General features: G+C 44.7%; 2 protein-coding genes across 2 annotated transcripts; both read right to left on the bottom strand. All coding sequences in view use genetic code 11, as the record gives it.

The window, feature by feature from the left end:
- Positions 1-518: 518 nt before the first annotated feature.
- Positions 519-4,620, bottom strand: EGR_08461 (Coiled-coil and C2 domain-containing protein 1-like protein; the record flags this gene model as incomplete). The annotated part of the gene is made up of 8 exons (XM_024497710.1): positions 519-602; positions 725-898; positions 974-1,488; positions 1,898-2,414; positions 3,204-3,548; positions 3,616-3,759; positions 3,869-4,252; positions 4,426-4,620. 8 exons carry the CDS (start codon positions 4,618-4,620, stop codon positions 519-521), a joined length of 2,358 nt encoding a protein of 785 aa, XP_024347851.1.
- A 1,256-nt stretch (positions 4,621-5,876) lies between these two features.
- EGR_08462 (Nuclear receptor corepressor) lies at positions 5,877-19,696 on the bottom strand (the record flags this gene model as incomplete). The annotated part of the gene is made up of 23 exons (XM_024497711.1): positions 5,877-6,113; positions 6,176-6,564; positions 6,730-6,865; positions 6,933-7,274; positions 7,531-8,010; positions 8,781-9,170; positions 9,520-9,635; positions 9,746-9,991; positions 10,065-10,266; positions 10,336-10,559; positions 11,081-11,321; positions 11,628-11,740; positions 11,811-12,063; positions 12,130-12,561; positions 12,648-12,727; positions 13,269-13,425; positions 13,599-13,856; positions 14,751-15,029; positions 16,169-16,612; positions 17,608-17,973; positions 18,049-18,377; positions 18,593-18,808; positions 19,363-19,696. 23 exons carry the CDS (start codon positions 19,694-19,696, stop codon positions 5,877-5,879), a joined length of 6,264 nt encoding a protein of 2,087 aa, XP_024347852.1.
- Positions 19,697-21,501: the final 1,805 nt, after the last annotated feature.

The raw sequence follows: 21,501 nt of genomic DNA on the forward strand, positions 1-21,501 counted from the left end.
GTTATTGGGCTTTGTTTCATTGCGCTGCGAAGGCCGTCTCTTTATTTAACCACCCCGTTGATTTTCTTCTTTGATCTCCAAACTTTTTACTTACATCTTACCATCTGGGTTCTCCCCTGCAAGCCGTTCTTTTTTTCTCACTTGTGGACTTTATTTCATTTTTTTCTTTCCCGTGTCCGTTTTCCTAGTTCTTCTTTCTTGCGCTTCTTTCTTTGTTTTCCACTTTCTTCTCTTTCACTTTCCTCTCCTTCCTTTTTGAAGCGCTTTACTTTCCTCACTCCCCTATTTCCCTATCCATCTTTTCCTTCTATTTTTTTGTAATTTTTATGCTATAATTTGTTTTGTTTTTTTTTACCAAAATATCATCACTGCTCTACATTACCCCTTATGTTAATCATAGGAAATTTGTAATCACTAGTTCAGGCATTTTCTTTACTTAAAATTTTATTTGCAAAATCATATGAGGAGAAAATTGTCTTTAACAAAGTTGTACTTGTGATCTTTACCGAGTTTGTTGGTCATTTCTTGATATTCGGCATCGGTCTGGTCTTAGACGTAGAAATACACAGCCAAGGCTTCTGATAGGCGCTGAATTTTGCACCCTGAAATGAATAATAAGCATTTTAAATGCCCTTTTGCATTCACAATGCAGCGACGATTAATGGTTTGGTTGAATCGACAGGCGAATACACGAATGTGGTGTCTACTAGTGACGTTTACATACATGAAGCGGTGTTCGATGCCTAAAACGCAATTCAAGAAGGCCTCCTGCAGCTTTTCTTCCATCCATCAGATCATAGCAGGCGGTATGTGTGGCATTGGCCATCAGTTCAGTCAATTTCGCCGTCACCGTGCCCAATACCGCCGGTCGCTTTAACAGTCCACGGTTGTAGTAAACCTGAGCCGAAAATCGTTAAGCGTGTAAACCGATCAAAAAAATAAACACGCTTTGCTTCAATCTCATTCGACTCACTGTGGCTTTGAGCGACTTGATGCCCTGCAACAGACGCTCATAGGACCTAGCCTTCCTATTCACCTCAAACCGTGCAGAGGCCTGATAGCCACCATAATCGGTCGGTTCGTTCGTGTGGCGCGCCCACTCTGTGGAGTGCTTTTGCGGGGTCTCGGAAGACGGAAAAGGTAGTTCAAGGGTAACGTAAGTGTCCAGTGCCGAGGGACCGCTGAGGTCCGGAGGCACGGGGAGGGAGATGCCTCTGACCACTGTGACCTCCAGCACTCCATCACCAAGGTCAGTATTCATGTTGAGACGAGAAAGATTGGCCTTCTCAAAGACGTACTTGGGAACCCGTGAACCGCGCTTGTAGGCGGTGGTGAGAGCAATCCACTTGCGCGAGACGTCAGCCAAATCAAAGAACTTGTCAGCAAGATTTGATAAGCCTGCTTCACGGTGATCTTTTGACAAAATCTCCGCTTCGGTTGCTTGGGCTTCTAACTGATTTATTAACTGATCACAGATAGCTACAGGGTCTAAAGATATAAAAATTCAAAAAGAGTAGCTGTTTGCTACTATTTTGCATCTCGTAGCATAATTCGTAATGAACCACCTATTTTTACCATGATATGTTGACAAGGACTCCCAGAAACCAGTAAAAAATAAAAGAATTCGGACAAGTATTGGAATAATTTTTAGTAGTATCCAACCTATTGCAGCCGAGACTATAAAACAAAGTAATGTTTTTCGAAGCAGGATTCTAAATACATCGGAGGGATGAAACAGTAAAAGATTCGATATGAAGTAAAAGAGGAGCCTTACAGTTACGCTTGTCGAGAGTAGACGCAGTCATACTTTCACCACATTTGATACCAATCAACCAGACCAACTTCTAAGGTTAGAACTTATTCAAATAGGTAGTGAGATAAGCACGCTCACACGCACCATTTCCAGCAGTCACCAGAGCCGTTTGAAACTCGACCGGAGGAGCGCAAGCCACACCCGATAAGATGGGTTGTGTCTGTGAACTGCCCGTCGGGGCGATAGACGCTCCAGGAGGAGGCGGGAGCTGCTTTAAATCGATCGGAAGACCCGCATTCACAGAGCGAATCATGTTGTTCATGCTCAGCGAGGAGCGTAGATACTCCCGCGCCGCACCCATGTCCCCGCGCGCCTTGGCTTGGGCCGCCGCTACACGTAACTCTGTTTGGCGCTTACGTAATAACTCTAGCTTTCGCGACTCGCTCGATGACGCGGGACCGGCTGCGGGCGAGGTGGTGGGAGCGGTGGAAGGTTGTGGTGGTGGTGCGGCGGAGGTGAACTGCGGACAAGACGGTAGGGGATTGAGCCCACCGTAGTTGAATTTAATACCCGCCTCAAAGGCACGCAGAGCTTTGTTGTAGGATTGGAGAGTCCGTTCGTAAAGGCGCTTATCTGAGGCGTCGGCTTTTTGGATCATTGCCTAGGGGACGAAAGAGGCCGTAATGCCACTTCGCGATGTGGTTCATAATCTGAATAGTTTTTACTAGACGGCCAAACTAACACGTAGAAAATGTGATACAAAATCATGTGATGTGCATTTGACAGTTAATGGTGACCTAACACACTAAATTAGCTGAAAGTAACACCACCTGAAGTGGGAGACGCATAAGTGAAATCATCTTTGTCTCTTTGATAACCAGAGGACCCTATCGCTCATTGCGATTCGATTAGCAGACCACTAAGTAATTACAGTCCGATTACGAAAATACACTGCGAAGTAAGCTCTGAAGTTTTTCTACATTTGCAATTAAATATGTTCCTATTTGTAGAGATCTCGCACGAACAACTTTACGTCGCTGCATATGGCAGAACTTTAGACCTATGAAATCGACCGTTTTAAAACCAATACTCTGGACTGCAACTGCATTGTGTTTCGGTATTCGCAACGTCAAACGCTCCAACTGCGTCACATGACACCATTATTTGTCATGAAACCAAGCAGAGAGCAATTTGGACTATGAAATCACTTGAAGCAAATACGAATTCCTTAATGCAGTAAAACAGTGGCTTCAAGGTAGAGAATGACAGATACTGTACTGCATATCGATCCATAGCAGCAATAAGCGCCTACCTACGGGCCTAGTGAATGCCATTAAACGTAATCACAATTCCCATGGTACAAAATAGAACTGGAATGACGTGCTAATTTAAAGACTTATGACTTAAGCAACTTCAACGTAAGCATATTTCGATGCACAAACTAGCTCACCTTAAGGATTTGTATTCTAGCCGTAAGAGATTCCCTACTGGCTACAGTAGAAGAAGCCACTTTGGTGATAGCAGCGACAGTAGGGTCGAGAGGTTGCCCCTTTCCTAAGGGTGGCGATGCAGATGACTGAGCAGCTGAAGAACCCTGCTGGATGCCTTCAGTGACCTCCGCCAGCGCCTCAGGAGGAAGGTGAAACTGCTCAGGAGGTGGAGGCATATCGGCTGGATCGAACTGCTCCACACCCGATTCGATTCGGGGGATCGCCTCAGCCAATGCATTAATTGCCACCATTAATTCCGCCTCACGTGGCTTCTTGCCCTCCTTGTGAGCTAATACTGCTGCGTTCTGAAATGAAGAAGAATTGGAAGCAATCTAATCCCTTTTATTACCTTTGCCATCGAGAGCAACTCACTCGGTATTCAGTAAGGCGTGCTTTTAGTTCCCTAACGAAAGCCGCTTCTTTTGAATCCGACGAGGAGGTAGATCTCGATTTCGGAGTCTCGCCTGTAACGTAATCTAAAACAATATTTTCCGCTGTTTTTCGTCGTGACGTAGTCTGAAACACGACAACAAATAAAGTTACCATGAAAGACCCAGGCGAGCCAAAGTGATATGAGGAGGCTAAAGAAGTAAGCGACCATCAAAGTCGTGTGTGGGTAACTAACCATCGGTCCTGAATTAAATGATGAAGGTGATGATGGGACAGAAGGGAGGTCCCGCAAGTCAACAGGACCATTACGTTCGGCTTTCTCTGCCATGGTCTTCACGAAGGCCAGTAATTGCTCATATCGATGTAAACAAGCCCTATCTATATCTATGAGAGTACTAGAGGATTTCATCGAATCAATGATATTCTCAAAAGCTGCCTGGCGTTCCAAGATAATCGACAGCGTTTCATTTTTGTGAGTAACTGAACCTTCATTAGGAGACGAAGATGTGTCAATTGGTGGTGGTTTGGCGTCACCATTATCATCACTGGTTTCCAGAGTCGTTTCCAGCTGCTGCAGTAACTCAAATTCTTCACAAGAGGGAAGGGAATCAGCTTTTATCTAGTGTTAGAGACCAACGAATGGGTTAGATGTGTTAGAGAAGTAAAGATGACAGAGAACTACGCGAGCTAAGTAGAAAAAAGCATGAGAAGGGAATTAGCAAAGAACAATCAATAAAAACACCGAGGAAAGCATGGTTAACCATTAGGAGTCAGACAGACAACAAAAACCACCTTTGAATGGGAAGACGATGGCATTTCAACTATAGGTTCTTCATCAACCTCGTCACTTCCAAGTATAGAAATCAGTTCCTTCTCCAGAGAAGCATCATCAAACTTTAGTTGGTCAGCGTCAACAGTAAGCTGAAATGGATCGAAATCGTTTCCTTTGTGTTCGTTACTGTCTTTCCTAACCTTCCGCCTAGACATACTCTTCAGATGGGTCCTAGCCAAACGTGCTTAAATAAGGCGGTAGCTTATCATACAATAGCCCAAGTGAATCAAAGAAGATGTTCATCTCTGGGTTTTTAAATATGCTTATAATACGTTTAGGAATGAAATTTAATTTACGAAAAGAATTCGCTTTAGCTTTAAAATGATCTCCTGATTAAAATAACCCAAAATAAGGGAAGGCAGGAAAGGAAAATAGTAATCAACGAGTTGAGTCTACTAGATTTTATGTCACCATATTTAGCGATTTTTTAGGTGTACGCGTAACAGTCCTTAAAACCTGCTTCGTGTGCATGCCTAATTCGATGTGATTGCCAATCCTTACACATCCACATCGTTTTAATAATTATGGTGTAATACACTGATCATTTATTTATATCATCGTCATTTTTCACGAGCGCTTAAGGTTCTGTTATTGTACTTACGCTGGATGACGTGGTTTCCTGTCTATGTCAGTAGCCCTCAGCCCTTCTCCACGTTGACAATGCGTATTCTGACCAAGCACAATTACTTCTCTCGTCTTCGGGGAAGTGTCGGGATGCTACAGTGGCACTATCGACTTTTCATTCATTTTAGTTAATTATGAAAAGTGCATTTAATTTGCATCACGTCAAGATACTCTCATCATTACCTCGGATTGCTGCTTAGTGTTCGTGAAACATCCTTTAAATTGCGTATTTGGTAGAATTCCAAGACACTTAAAATCGACTCGATCCATTCTAGACTCGATCGAATATCTGTGGTGGGCAGAAGTGCATCCCGCCTTCTTTAGGTGACGTTGGCACCAACAAGCATCATTCGAGCTCAGACTGGTTCCCCCTAGCACAAGTATGTCCGATAAACTCCTCCCCACCTATACCTCTTGTCAACAGCTTAAGCACTTCAGTTCTAGTGGAGCATCTTCGGTCAATTAATGCTCAAAAGGTAGATCGCCACTCATGGCCTCAGCAGGAATTACAAATGCAGCTTTATCCACTTCCCAAAAATAAGACCCGTGTTCACCTGACCAACTCTTTATTTTTAGCATTTATGAAAAAGCGGATAAGCATGCGCTGTATCGCCGCAAAGTTGCACACCTCATTGAAAAAGTTAGTAATATGGACATGAGTCCGTTCATTTGTTGGCAGGCCGGTATATGGGGAGCTAGACGGTCGAAAAAAAAGCATGATGTAATCAAAGGTGACCACAAGCACACATGCAAGTGATTATATTCGAGAGGGACGAGGGAGAGGGGACTATGGAGACTGTGGTAGCTGCTGTCGCGGCGATGATGATGACGACGATGGTGGTGATGGGGGATTGCGTTTTGGACTCGTAGACTCACTGATTGAGGCTGTGTGAGGACTCGCAGTAGCCACAGCACCCATGCTTGACGATTTTGAATTTGGCGTCTGCCGTGAGAGGCTGGTCGGTCTCCCCGAAACAACCTCGACCGGTGTGGTCGGCGAATACTGGGACTGCTCATCTTCCGGCTGCATGAGTAAAATATAGTCAAAAATTTACACCCAAACGCGGGCACACCCACTCCACTCACGGGTATACAAATTTGCAAATTGCCGGGCGATTCTGCAGAGCTAGGAGGTGAAATCGCCAAGATGCCGGAGGCCGCAGAAACATTCGCAGTAGTGGAGACAGTGAAGGTAACAGCAGGAGACTTGGAAACCGATAGTCTTCCCTCCGTAGACGCAGGCGAGGCGTTCGGTGGAGTGGTGACGGTCGACGATGCCTGAGGCGTCAATACCTCCGCTTCACGCGACCGGGGAGGTGAGGTGGGGCGAGCAACACCCATACCAACACTACCACTACTAGTCAGGCGATTTCGTTTCTTCGGGAATGCTGACAGAGATGCGGAAATGTGCGAGGGGCTTGTCAGCAGACTCGCCGACGAAGAGCGTGCAGCTGGTGCGAGTAGTGGTGATAAGTCTACAGAATCACAAAAACCTATTCGTTTTACGGCGCAAGAAAGAGTAGTGTGGCATGGAAGAGTGAACGATAGAAGGGAACAGGTCGTTGGATGACGGATCGGTTTCACATATAATTGAAAGAATTTGGATTACAGAAGGGAATTACGGTAGACGGGTATCTTACCCTGATTCTCGGAGTCAGTCTTCAGAAGACTAGATGTAGGATGAATGGACTTGACGCTCTTGGCTTCAGCCGTTGAAGGGTTAATCCTCGGTATATCCTGACCACTTTGTTGCACGATTATGCCGTCTGTGATTGCCTAAATTTGGAAAAGAGTTTTTACTTTCCTATTTGTAGAAATATGTTGAAGATAGATAGGTGCTTACTTTTTCGATTTGATCGCCAAGAGTTCCAGTGCAGGAGGCAGATGTATTCACCGGAGCGATAGATGTGATAGATGAGGTGGAGAGCGCGACACTGGCGTTAGAAACGTCGGAGGACCGGAAGGAACTGATAGTGGTCGAATTAGGAGCAGCAGATATGGATGAGGAGGTGGCGGAAGAAGAGCTGACCAAGGAGGGGTTGTTTGACATTGATGTCGGTGCCGGTATCTGTGAGGTCGTCGAATGCGACTGCGATGTTGCTAGTGGGAGCTGTTGATGAGACCGCAAACCTCCAGTCAACGCTTTTTTTGCCAACTCTTCCGGTAACAAGCCAACAGATTCCAGCTAGATTCGTAGTAAAGTTGGAAATTCAATGAATGGAACACAGGCAGGACTCATTTAAATAAATCCTGCCACATGGATTCTAATTGTAACAAACAGGGATCCAGTTATGAGCCGGTTCCAGGAAGTTTCCTTTCATATGGAAAATGTATCAAAAGAACATCGTAAGCTAAATCAAATCTCCAAATTCTTTTATAAGCCAGAGCAACGATAAGAGGGGTAAAATACTTTCGCAAAAGACTCCTGTTTGCAAGCTTACATTTCTAGAGGCACTAGCTCGCATCAGGGTCGGGTATCGATGATGCTGTTGGTGGTGTGGATGAAAACCACCGGCAGGGGCATTATCCTCACCGAGAGTAGGGAAGAAATCGCGTTGTGAGGAGAGCGCAGGTGAACTGAACGAAAATGAGGGAGGGTGTCCAGAGGAGGCCGCGGTGGCGGTGGCGTTACTGATGGTGCTACTAGCGGACTTGCGATAGCGTGGCAGCGGCATCGGCTGGGGAATGTTGTGCAGTGGCGCAGGGGCAAACTGCGACGCTGATGCTGAGGATGTTGGCAGTGGCAATGGCTGAAGCTGGGCACTTCTATCCATTGGAGAAGGTTTGGACGTACGGGGAGTAAACAAGGGGATGCCTTCGACAGTCACCGCTGATGTTGATGTGACCATCGTTGAGGAGGAAGAAGTCGCCTCTGCAGCTGCCGCTGCAATTAGCGAAAGATATTGCGGACCGTATTTGGCCTATAAAAGAAGAAACCATACAGATGTGACTGAAAACAGTCGTCGCCTAACCTGAGTAGCTTATCCTAAATAAAGCTGGCATTTTTTTCAAAATGGGGGAGGCTGGGACTGTGAACTATCATGAATGCTAGCGCGAGGTGGATAGAAGGAATTAGGCTTCCATTAAGCCCATTTTCCCGATTTTGTGAAAATAATTAACCTGCCTGCTTTCATCAGCACTTCATCAACTGTTGAGCTTTGTCTAGAAAACAGTGGACTCATTATTGCCAGTAGCAGGTATATTCGAGGCTCAGGTACAACTCCTATCAGGGTCTTTTTCACAAACCTGTTACTACTAGGCTTTCACTCAATCTCGTAAAAAAATGTCATAATCCATCCAACTCGTAATGATGTATTTAGTCTATTGCAAAAAGGTGAAAATTAGGATCAAAGAGCTAATTTTCAGGCACAATAGTTGGGTTAGAGACTCTGGATTTTTAACGCAAGAGCTTGAAAAATTCTTCACTTAACCCACTTACCTATCCAGGATATACCCCATGTTCATATTGAAAAGCTGAGATAAACTACTACTGCAGCAAGTGATGTTTTATTAATAAGAAACTGTTTTTCCCACATTGATACTTTATAAGGTTATATCATTAGTGTAAGAAAAATTCCAGAGATGCTCCCTGTCGAATTATCGAGACATTACTCAATTGAGGAAATATGAAGTTTTGACTTTACTTGAATGCCACCACCGGGAAAATAATTAAAAAGACCAAGGAGCTTACGAGCATCTCGTTGATATCCAACATTCCGCCCATCGGTTCAGCGAAGACGGAGTCTGCAAAGACAGAGGGGGTGTTGTAGCCCGTGGTCGAACTGGCATTTTCGGCGGTGGCAGCGGCAGTGGCCATGCCGAGAACGCGTTGGCGCGCATTATCCAGCGCCGTGTGCATTTGTTGCGATGTCTCGCTGCTCGTACGAGTACGCATAGAGTCGGAACGATCACGGGAGGTGTAGCGCTCTACCTCGTCTTGGTAGAGCTTCGCTGCGTGGTTGATATACTCCTCCACCTTGGGGTCTAAGTCTCCGCTCCCTCTACAGTTCACTGCCGATTCCAGGTTAATCGGCGGGACGCTATTCTTCTTGAAGATAACAAAAGAACAAGCCTTTTTGCTCTCCAATATTCAAGGACTTAGCTTGGTCCCAGCATAGCACCAGAGCGTTGCAAAGTATCCTAGAGCTAAGGACTTAATAGCGGAACTAACATGCGCTCAAAATTCATCCGTTTTCTGTAAAATAACAAGACCAAACCACCTGATGAGCCTTATTTTCAGTCACTTTGAAAAGCATGATGACGAAGTTATTATCAAGTACTCAACTGAAGTGAAAACTAGATCACTGTATTCGTCAACAATAAATCTGAACATATGAATGACGCAAGTGGTTAATTGCAACGAGAATGCACTTTATTTCCAGAACACAGTGACTCAGTTAAAAACGAAAAAATGGTGCAGTTTTACTTACCTTAGGGGGATTAATGGATGATAAATCATAACAACCGGAGGGTTTGGTGACGGATGTGTCTCCGTATCCGGCTTGGGGACCGTAGACACCGCCCTGAAGAGCACTCAATGACCTTCCTGAACTTTGGCGCAACACTCCAGCATCAAAACCTTAAGGAATTAGAGCCAAATAAAAGTGCTATAACTGGACCAAAGCTTCCATTTTCGGAATTTAGGAACCAACTCACTGGACGAGGGATGTGAAGCTATCTGATGGTGTCTAGAAAGTGGCGGAGGAAGTGGCGGAGGTTGATGGTGATAACTGGAGGCCATGCCTGCTGGAGGGGATCGCAAAAGACCTTGAGAACTTCCATGTCCCATGGAACGAGAAGGACCCGGAGTGGATCCACCGGGACCAGGGCGCTTTGAAGGCAACGGCAGGGTCAACGGATCGATGGTTCGACCGCTAAGGTAGGCAGGGTCGGTGTAGTCAGCTAAAAGCAAACAGTGGGTTGGTAATGAACACAAGGACAACAGGATGTGGCCACAAAGGTCTACGGCTCCTACCGGCGCGTTGCAGACCAGTTCCAGTCATGTTGGCTGAAGTGGGGATTTGGGTTTGTTGAGATGGTGTACTCCCCCTGGAGAGTTGTTGAGCCGTACAAAAGTCGCCAATGAGAATAGCTTTACTGTAGGCAGCTGCAGCTGGATCTGACGACTGGTTGGAGGCATCATGGGATGGCTTCTGTGTTGGTGATTGTGAGCCTCCCTATAGTAAATATGCATTTCAAGCACAACACACGTATACCCGACATGAATTGCATCATTTTCAACTCACTCCACAAGTCATTGATTGGGTGAGGACCTGTGCTAGGGCCTGAGTGGAGGCAGCGGAGGAAGAGGACGGTGTTCCGTAGACCGCACCTGAAGCTACCACTGCAGACAGTTGAGGAATGCTGGCAAGCAGTTCTGGGGAAATGCTACCAGCAGCTACTGCCCCTTTTGCCAAATTGACTAGCTGTTCGGGTAAGGTGGCCGCCAAACAGGAGGCTGCAACTGCATCTACAATATCATTACCATTGGTTGCACATCCACAATTAAAGCGCATTTCGACCAATTCAAACCAAGCAGAGAAGCTAAAAACGTCTCTAGGATAATCCTTCTTAAGTAGGGCACTATTTGTTTCAACACTACGTCTTATGCTTTTCCAAGATTAAAATGACGATAGAGTCCCGAAGTGCTGTGATGAATATGAAGTGAAAGGCTACGAATCAGAACCTTCATAATAAATAACGGAATGTAGTATAAGGAATGCCACCTTTAGGAAAGACCGCTCGAGCAGAGATGAATTTAAAAGACAGGAGGCAGGCAGCTTCAGTGTTTCAAATTATATCAGTACAATTATTAACAGATGGCTGAAAAGTAATAGGACGATTAAAGTGACATTCTTAAGAAGCGTGTCAATTGATATTTGAAGTGAAATTAGTCGACATATTTGCTTGAATATTTTCCCGAAAATTTGCCCCATTTTTATTTGCCGTGAGCCCCAACTATCAAAATAAAAGAACTCCAGTTCTGCATACCCTTTGGAGGCAAGAGGCTTGACCCAATGCCACCAACATCAGAGAATGTCGATCGATTCATAGCTGACTCCTCGGGATGTGAATGAGGCGAATAGGTTCCAGAGGCCGGGGAGTTGTGAGTAAAGGTAACAGTGTCTGTGACAGAGGTAGGGTGATGATGGGGCGACGAGTAGCCTTGACAGAGGTCCACGGAACCGGTGGGTACTCCTCCCGTTGCTGCTGCTATCGCCTCTGCACCGCGCTGAATGGTTGGATTTATTCCCTGTTGTTGAAAAAAATTTTAAATTATGGCTTTAAAGGAGGAGCATCGGTATAAGCCATCAACTTGCCAATGCATAGGCCTTATCAACGTTCCGTTTCATTAGTTCATGAAAGTACACCAAAGAAGGCATTGATGGCACCTGTCCATCTGAAGAAGAGGACTCGTCGGTTTGCTTTGACCCACCCTGAAATGCTTCCTTTGGCTAAGAAAAAGATGAAAATTGTTCATGTTGCACTCTGACAGGGTGAAAAGGCAAGAACAATTTGTTTGCCCGAAAATCTTTACCTCATCCTTTTCTTTGCTTGAGTGCGATGGTCCGTTGGAATTTTTCGTCAAACCTAAATCCAAGGGTTTCACAAGAGTCGGCGGATAATCTTTAGTATCTTCGATTTTTAAAGCTGAAAGGGATATTGTTAGAGTAAAGATAAATGCGAGTGGCTAACTCCTGACTAGATCTGAAGCACTTACCGGAGGCAGAGCCCTGAGGCCTATCAATCTCTGTTGACGGTGGTTTGGTATCAATGACAACGCCGTCGGACTGGCCCAAGGCGTTGGAGGATGTAGCTGGGATCGAAGGCGGTACAGGTGTTCCTGAGCGTCCCCTTCCGGATCCCTTCGTGAAGCGATGATCACCGCTTCCACCGCGACGACCCGACCTACCCCGAGTGGAACCTCCAACACCACTGCCTTTTCGGTGTCCTGCCGTGTGACCATCCTCGTTCTTTAAGATAACGGATCATAAATATTGCCGATTTGACAGCAGTCAGCTAGACGAACAAGGTATCACCTTGGAATCAGGATACGGAGAGTTCCGATGATCATCATTGCCGGGCGTAGAGACCCTGGAAGGCGCTTTCTTTGAGGCAGTTCCATGCGAGGGACCTGTAGGTCCATTTTTGTCCGAGTGCCCAGTCCGCCTTCGACGCGAAGTGCTGTGTTTCTTCACCAAAGCCTTGTAGCCCTCAGACTTCTTGCTGAGATAGTAGTAGTGAATACACTCCGCCACTGTCTTGTCCAGACTGGCCGCAATGGTAGTGAAGTTCTTTGGTGTAGCCAAGAAGCGCTCCTTGAAACGCGCCCTGTCCTCTTTTGACCATTTCTCCAAGGACTGTGCTTTCAGATGCTCTGATTTGGGATCAGTGATACGATGAGCGGTGCAGAGGAAGTGGTAGGACTTTTCCCAGGGTGCCAGGGTAACGGGTGGATCAATAGCATACTCCTAGAAGAGGGGGGACGGTGACATCAACTCCACCACGCCTTCCATGACAATAACCATACATACGACTGAAGGTGATAGGACACTACCTTCATTTTGGCAATGTCTTCGACAAGATCGCACACTTGATCGCCATCAGCTCCATTCGAACCGGCGTTGGAACCAGTATCTGTTTGTAAAAAAAAATTTAAAGCACGGGTAAGCAGCAAAAATTGGTCCGGCTACAAGTCGTTCCATAGCATTAATGCTTTGAAACAAGGCACTAGATGATTACTTTAGTCATTCGCAATAAAACGCCCTCAAACATGTATGTGTAGTACCTTAAAATGGGTTTACAGATAAAGAGTAGAATAGCCGAAAGCAAAAAAAGAGATTCAATAACGAAGCAGAAGCGTTGAGAGGTTATTGGCCTTGTGAACTAATCCCAAAAGACTAGCACAGTAATGTCTAGGGTTCATGACCCCAAATGTTTCGTTGTCATTTAGTGTAAAATTATGTAACACTAGTTGCCTAAATCAGAATCAGTAAATCTACCTACTTTACGCACAACTTTTTTACTTCTATTCCTACAATATTAACTAGCACGCTGTCATCCCACAACTCTGCTGGGAGAATCTTATTTTAGGTTTTAATCTAAATTACTACGACTATTTATGCTAGAGGCAAAAAACGTAAAGAAAGGAGATACATGGATACAACAGTAAGCGTACCGTGACCGTCTTCACCCTTGCCTCCGTCCTTCTGGCCCTGGTCTTCGCGAATCTTCTTCATCTCGGGAAAGGCCTTATCGAATATCTCCCGATTTTTGGCGTCTTTCTGTTTCCGCTTAGCGCTGTTCATCAACTTTTCATGGCGTTTGAAAAATGCCTATCAAGCGTGAAGCAGAGAAGTGTTGTGACAAAATCAATGCATAGCTATTCGAAAAAACAGAATTTATTTACGAATACATGTTTATTGCACGTTGAAAAAAAATCCTAGCCATTGGTGTTGTCTCTAACCGCTTAACTTCTTGTTTTCTAAAATGGATCCACCCTGCTCACCTGTGCATGACGAGCATAGTGCTTGGCAAGAATTCGGAGCCTCGCTCTCTCCGCCCGCTTGCGTCGGTGGATGTACTTAATAAGTTGGCGTCGAAACCCGTTTTTGTAAACTGACTGGACATGCTGAAGTGCAGGCAGATCGGAGGGCTGTCGGTAGACGGGTAGAGCGCAGGGACATGAACTCACTGATCGTCCACAAAGACGCGCAAGGCTCTCGTGTTGTCTCTTTGCGCGCGAACGTGTCTCTGAGAGAAGAGCCTGAAGTAAAAAAGAAACGTTCGATTAGAACAATCATCTCCGCAGCATAAGAACTCACGGTCACCACTATAGAGAACAATCCAGGCCATTACAGATGTAGAATATTGCGAATCACGATTCTGTAACTAGGGCCATGTTGCCACGACAGGTTTACGTCTGGAAGATTTCAACTTCAGAGAGATGAAGCAATAGAGTTTACCATCTGTTTTTTTTGCAAACGAGATGACCATTACCGACGCTAATTCAATAAACTTTTATTCTATTACCACATTGTTGACATGGGGTTACGCTCATAACACCAATGCTAAAACTGCCAGCAATCAGGATTACCTTTACCTTTGAAAGGTCCCCTGTAGTGGTGCAAAAAAATGTATGATGTACTCAGGACTATATTGCGATGATCAAAATAAAATAATGACGACTATGAGCGCCAAAAATGACTCCAAGAAGGAAAAGCAAGAGACCAAACAACCAAATTGTATCGGGATAATTCGTACATCTAGTTATGCAAACATAACTGTCATACATGATGCGACTACCTCTTTCGTGACTGGCAGCTCTGATTACGCAATCCAGTGATGGCATTCTCCCAGCTCTTCTGTGCATTTGTAGCAAAAACCACTTCTAGACTTTGGCACTTCATAATATCTCAATATAAATCTGATCTAAATTATAATTCGGATTAGTAAAGAACTGCATCCGTTTCCGATGCCAACTTAAAAACTATTCAGCTTAATGAACAAATCAATCCTATTACAATTTCCGAAATCTACATATTTGCTACTAATGGTAGTCACCGTAACAAGTCCGAAATACAAAAATATTGGAGGCCTCATTGCAGCACAAATGCAATCGCGTCCAACTCAAATTTCAAGAGGTATACTGGCAGTCCACCTGAATAGGGTTCTCGTAGGCGCGTTCATCCTCTAGCTCATTGACGGAGAGAACTTTGGCGCGATGGGGAGTGGGAGGCGCAACAGTGGTCTCATTCTTCAGATCAGCGGTGAGACTGGACTCGCGGTCCATGAGGTAGCGCAGATGACCCTCCTCCTTGTTGATGCGCACCTCAATTTCGTGAAGGCGGCGTTGCATCTCCTCGCGCTCACGCTGCAACTTCGCCTCCACTGTATCCAGCAGCCTCGCCTCCTCTGGTGCCGGTGATATTGCCTCCACCTGAAATAGTAAGTCTCGAACTCACCATATTGCTAATGCGTAACGAGTCTGACAGTACATAATAAAATTAGGCCATCAACCTGAAGCGTATAGACCCAAAGCATTTTTTGGAATATCATGATGAAGATACGAGCAAAAAATCAAGTACTTAAGAGGTAATCTGAAAGGAATCTTTAACAACTGTTTCTGTTGCCATATGGGAGATAAACAAAAACATATGGAATCAGAGCCTCACTTTGAATCCATAATCATGTGACTACGCAAGCTTTTTCAGTCTTCCGTAATTTGGTTTCAGCATTACCTATGATGCTGATCTCTCATCCCCTCTACTTGTAGACAACAGAACTGCCTTCCAGATTCATGTCTTTATAAGTAACTCGGACACTGCACTATCTGGCAGTAGATAATGAAAAGATTGAACGAAAAGGTCGGAAAAAAAGAGGGAAAAGGGATTTATCGCTGTCGAACGCGTGAATACAAGGCATAAAACCCAAACACGATAAAAGGAATTCATTAAGATTTTCGCCCATAAAACTCCAGAATGTCTTCTATAAGTTGGATCAAATGCACATAATGAAACAATATTTTGCAACATCAACAAAATAGAGTCAGCATCAATCACCATTGGGTATATTCAAATTAGGATGAAGTTGAACTAGAGCTACTAAATTATCAACTCATGCATTTACACGTAGTAAATATTGCATTGCTTTCAGAAAGGCATCATTGAATCACAAACTCCATGTCTCCAATTCGAGGCAGCAAGATCACGACAGGACTTAGATGTCTCCAATTTCAGTGTTCTGTTGCTAGATAGTGTTGCCAAACATACTAGGTAAGAAGGACACTTCTGACTGTTGTAGACCACTGAATTTCGCCCCTCTAACCAGATTGATATTAAAAAATTGATCAGTTTCTTTCTCAATCGAATTGATGAGACGTCGGGGCAAAAAAATCTAGCATTCCCTCCAAAAATAATCCCAACATAACTCCTCAAAAGACGGATCTTTTAGCTCAATTACGACTAAGCCTGTAGGGTAATAAGTTGGATATAAAATAAGCCCACAAGGTTGAATTAGATGTGGTTGGATTAGCCCACCAGATGAGCTAGCTGGGACGGGCTGAAATAGGAACCGTACCTGCGGATGGTAGGCAGGTTCCTTAGTCTGTTGACGAAGCATCCCGCTACCACCCGGCATGGTGTGTGCAGTGCTGTGAGCATGGTAACCCATACCCCCTCCACTACCACCGTCGGCTGGGATAGCGGTTTGCTGCGACTGCTGCGGTTGTCCTCGGTAGCTTCCGCGGGAGGAAGAGGTGGAGTTGGAGGTGGTGTGAAGGTAACCCGATCTACCAGCCGCGGCCAAGGCAGCCGCTCGTTGCCGATAGACACCGGTGTTGTTAGCAGCAGCAGCTGCAGCGGCAGAGGAGGCGACTTGTTGTTGAGCCGCTACTGCCACCGCCGCTGCTGCCGCCAGATTGCTGTAGGCTGCGGCCGCGGCTGCTGCTACCGCTGCTGACGATGACGAAGATAATGAGGATGATTGTGATAAGGTGTTCGGTGAGGAGACTAGAAGCTGAGACTGGAAGGGCAAGGCACATAATCATGCACTTAATCTAGCAGTCATACCCCACGAGGCCTCAAATAAAGCTAGACCTTAACGAGATTTCTAGCAGGGCCACGCATATATGATGCTCCGATTGCCTTGGCTGAACTTACACCGCATATATATGCCAGATTAAAAGGAGGCCAAGTGGACTGGAACGAATGAAATAAACAACAAGTGGTGTCATTGCCTACAATATAAAAAAGGGCCATAGTGATTGGTTTATCTCTTGGACCTGGTAGCAACGTTAATAATGGATATTAGCTGTTCCCATTACATCCATATTGCCGCCATCTCTCAAAATGCTGCTGTTGAACCTTTGGGAGATCGCAGCCTCATTTTTACGTATGTTTACGCAGACGACGCTATTGGCGATTGTAATTTATGACAATGAATGAATGCAAGCAACAACAGATTTCAAAGCCGTATTTTAGCACATCTGATACCAAGAGACAATCGAACGGCAAGATAATCCTAGTCTGTGTTTATCGTAAAAATATCAAGCAAAACCTACGGAATTTGAGTGGAAATAAACTCTTTCGCAAACAGTCTATTCGAACTAAAATATCAGAAATTCATTAGAAGGTACAAAGTATAACTTATCACTTGATTATACAAATTCGTGTAGACGTATTCCTATACAAAACGGGCATTGCTAGTTATCAGTACAGAAGTAAGTTCGGACACCTTGAGCGTGAAATTAGCTATCTAGAGTTTTAAAGCGATTCTTTCCCATAAGTGATAATGCAGAAGGACTTTAACATTCCGTAATTTCTACATTTCAGAATATCGAAGGAGACGGAAATTGATAAATACATTCGGTTTTTAAATAAATGAAATGAACATTTGGGAACCTGGTATCATTACGATACAGAATGCTCTTAGAAGAATCGATGGGACACTAACACCATCAACTCAAAAACTCAGGCTAGAACTCCAAGGCTGAAGTAATCGTTTAAACCAACTCTTACCCCAGGCTGTCGTTGACCAACATTTCTTTGCGCATAAGACTCCGAGGGTTGGTAGTAGCTCGAAGAGACCGAGGACCTGCCCCCGGAAGCCGCGACCTGCTGTTGCTGCTGTTGCTGAGCCACATTAGTAAACAAAGCCAGAATGGCTGTCTTACTGTTTGCAGCGGTCTGCAGCAACTGTCTACTCAGCATCTCATGCTGCTGTTGCTGTTGGCGCGAGAGAGAAGAGGACTGGGAGAGGTAAGGTGAAGACGAGGGTGGTGCTGATGTAGGGGGCACAGAGGACCCCGATGAGGAGACAAGACGAGGCCGTTTTGAGGGCGGCACCCTGCCTCCACTGCCTATCGACTGTCCACTGCCACGTGTCTATAGAAGCAAAAGAGATTAGCGGAGCTAAGAAATGCACAAAATCTTTGCCGGTGGAAAGCAGGAGATTCTTACCAAATCCTGGAGATTATCACCATGACCTAGATGCGTGGCCGCAGCAACTGCAGCGTAGGCTGGATGAAATTGAGCAGAATTGGCTGGCAAAACGGAGTAGCCAGTGCCAGAGCCTGTGGTAGAGGATCGCAGGGAGGCTGAAGCCGAAGAGGAGGGGCGGTGAGGGTAGGCAGCTACAGCTGTTGCCGCCGACACCAACTGTTCTGGTAAAGACTGCTGAGGTTGACTTCCACCGCCACCGTACTCGATACTACCGCCGCCACTGCCGCCACTGCCGCCACCTACCCTGGGTTGGTTGAATGGAGCTGAAGCTGCTGAGCCCGGCCGACCTAGCAATATTCATCCATATTCACATTTAACATTAGTACCACTCAACACTTAAATGGATAATCATCGAGTTTTACCGAGTAACGCAACCCTATATTGCCTTAAACAAAAGAACCAGGCGCTATTTTGACAAAATTCGCACGATTAATGGTACTATGATTTGACAGAGGCCATTTTAGTTTCATTTTGCCACAGAAAACAACGAATAACCAATAACCTGAAGCGGATTGGCCCCCAAGACCGCCCAAGGAGCCACTAGAGGGACGAGGAATACCGGTCTGCGGAGACTGTCGATGATGAGTAGGAGAGCGGGAACGAGATACAGATGGCTGAGGCACCTGAGCACTTAACATCTGTTGTTGGGACGTTGCTTGTTGATAGTGCGATTGCTGTTGTTGCTGCTGCTGTTGTTGCGCACGTAGATTTTCCAAAACTGGGAAGTAGAGGCTGATTTATTTAAAGCCAGAATGCAGGCACTTTCATAATCATATCCTTAGCCAGGAGATCATTAATTCACCCCTATATTGTGACAAAAAACTGACCTCAATAGTCAAAGAATCACACGTCAGACGGTTACCGTAATAGGGACCAAGTGTGGTGGGTGCAAGCGACCTCGTGAGGTGAGATTCATCAAGTTAAATTCCATCTAGCAAATCTTGCAAGATTAAGTTAGTTATTTTCTAGCCTGAACTCTAAAATGTTGTGATAGAGAGCTCAATGCCAGCAACCAAACACTAGAGTTAATTCAAATGGAATTTTTTACTAGATGGTTAAACCCAAGAACATATCATTAGCATTGTTTTTAAGGAGTGGTAAATAAGTATAATGCCATGAACTAGATCCAAAATAAAGCAGCAAGTAGTTGGACAAACTACTATGAGCAGCTAAAAATTTCGCCTTTTTGGAAATTGTATCGCTCATCCTTGGACTGAAATCTAGAAGCTCCGATTGAATATGGGATACCGTATATAGTCATTTTACACTCACATGAATGGATAAGATTGGGATTTGCACGAGAAAAGGTGGCGATAAGTTCCTCTATGCCAGACTGAGTGCCTTGCTGTTGCGGCTGCTGCTGTGGCTGCTGCGGTAACTGAGATTGAACACGCATTGAAGGGACACTGACACCACCGGAGGGGGGCAACTGACCACTTCTGGCCAAATTAAGCCAAGAGAATGAGCTCTGATCGAGGAGAGGGTGAGAACTGGTGCTGCTATTACTGCTTCTTCCATCGGAAAAACGACCTCCGCTACCACCACCGCTACCTCCGGGAGGCTGACTACCGCCGCCAACCGGACCGGATGAGTAAGCAGCTCCCATTTTTAGTGAGTTGATAGCTGCTAGAGGCATAGAGAAGTATAAAACCATGAAAGAACGTCAAATAAGACAGTAAATCTTGTAATAGTTAAATAAAACTTTTTGACGACGTTTGGACTCAATAAAAAACAAATGTAGCTTGTAAATGGCCTAAAAGAACTAATAAAAAGTTGAAGTCACAGTAAGTTTTTCATTGATACTTGGACGAAACAATATTAATGCGGATTATCACAGTCGCGCTACCAAAACACCAACAAATTGGGCGCATTCTGTTTGACAAGTACGACAACGAGTAAATTCGCGTTTAAGAAATAAAATTGTCCAAACACCAGGTAAGCCCATATTAGCTGTTTAAGCAATTCACGTACAAATTACCAGAATACGTAGACGAATAAACACATGCTGTGAGTAGGCAATATACTTAAAGGATCAAGGCTAACAGGGTCATCCTACTAAGTAGCCATGGCGAGAAGTGGGGAAATGAACATAGAATACAGATGAACTACCTTCCAAATTTTGGCTACAAAATGGCACCAAATCACAAACACAATTGCAGACAAACTCCACAATAGTGTTAAACCATCATTGCGACTATAATGACCTTAAGCATGCCTCCTTTTGAAGGATACGAGAACGTAAATCCTAACCAAAAAAGGTGATTTCTATGGTTTATCCCTATTTTTGGTAAGCAGCGAAAGCTCTAATTTTGAGTTGTTATTGTTTTTGAATTTTTTAGTTTTGTTATTCAAGTTTCGTGCATCCGTCAAAATTGTGTCCACTATACTTCGCTCTTTTACTTTGTTTTAGCAAAGCCACATAGTTAATCTCTTCTGCTGTAAAAAAGCTATAACTTCTGGTCTGTTATAAACACCTATTCCCAAAAGTGTTTACACTAGGTCAGATTATCACAAAATCCAATGCTCCAGCAGAAGTAAGTTTGTCGTAACTTACAGCATGCACAAAGGTATCTGGCTTTTGCTAAAGAATGGATTCAGGCCCTAGTAACGGCCCAGGCGGCAGAGGCTATGGCTACTGAGTAAGCGTACGTCAAAACTGTCTACATTAAACTGGAGTAATTTCAACACAAAATAGATGCAATTACTGAATTGAGGAATGTAGCACCCCAACCCTTCCTTGCAGACGAAAGAGTGCATAATGTACATATTCGGCATACAGTAGCGCTTGAGGTTGCTGACATAGCCCGACGACCAGCCTACCCAGCAAGGGTAAAATGGCGAAGCGCCTAAGTGGGCCCTTTGCCAAAACCGAGAGCTAAGTAAACACTTGACATACTGCGGGTAATACCTTGAAATTCTTTTTCCATTTTCAGCCACCTGTGAAATTACATGGCTAGCTCAACACTAAAAGTTGGATAATCATTTGTTTTTCAACAATTTAAGCCGAAAACATCATGATCTACAAATGGTTGGACTAAATGTAAGTCGGTTAATACAAAATTCCCTTATATTTTTTGAATGAGGGGTGTTTCACCTAGGCACTTTAATTAGCTCGTTACTTTTATTTGAAAGGATCTACGCAGCGTCCCAAGTCCATCCTGGAGGCAAAAGGAGGAAATCTTTGTCGGTGTACAGAAGGACTGAGGGGCTGTGGGCAAGGCCCGGAGGCCATGCCGCAAAGCAGGAGTACAGTGACGGAGCCTCAATTGAACACGTAACCAAAATGAAGAGTTAAACAATCAAAGCATTACATTTTGGATAAGCATGTCTTATTTCATTCGTTTTATATACCTGACGATTTTTCTGGTATGTGTGGAATGCAGAAATAGCGAAATCCTTCCTCCTCCTCCT

This window comes from Echinococcus granulosus (assembly GCF_000524195.1).
Source record: "Echinococcus granulosus chromosome Unknown EG_S00107, whole genome shotgun sequence".
NCBI classification, from domain to species: Eukaryota; Metazoa; Platyhelminthes; class Cestoda; order Cyclophyllidea; family Taeniidae; genus Echinococcus; species Echinococcus granulosus.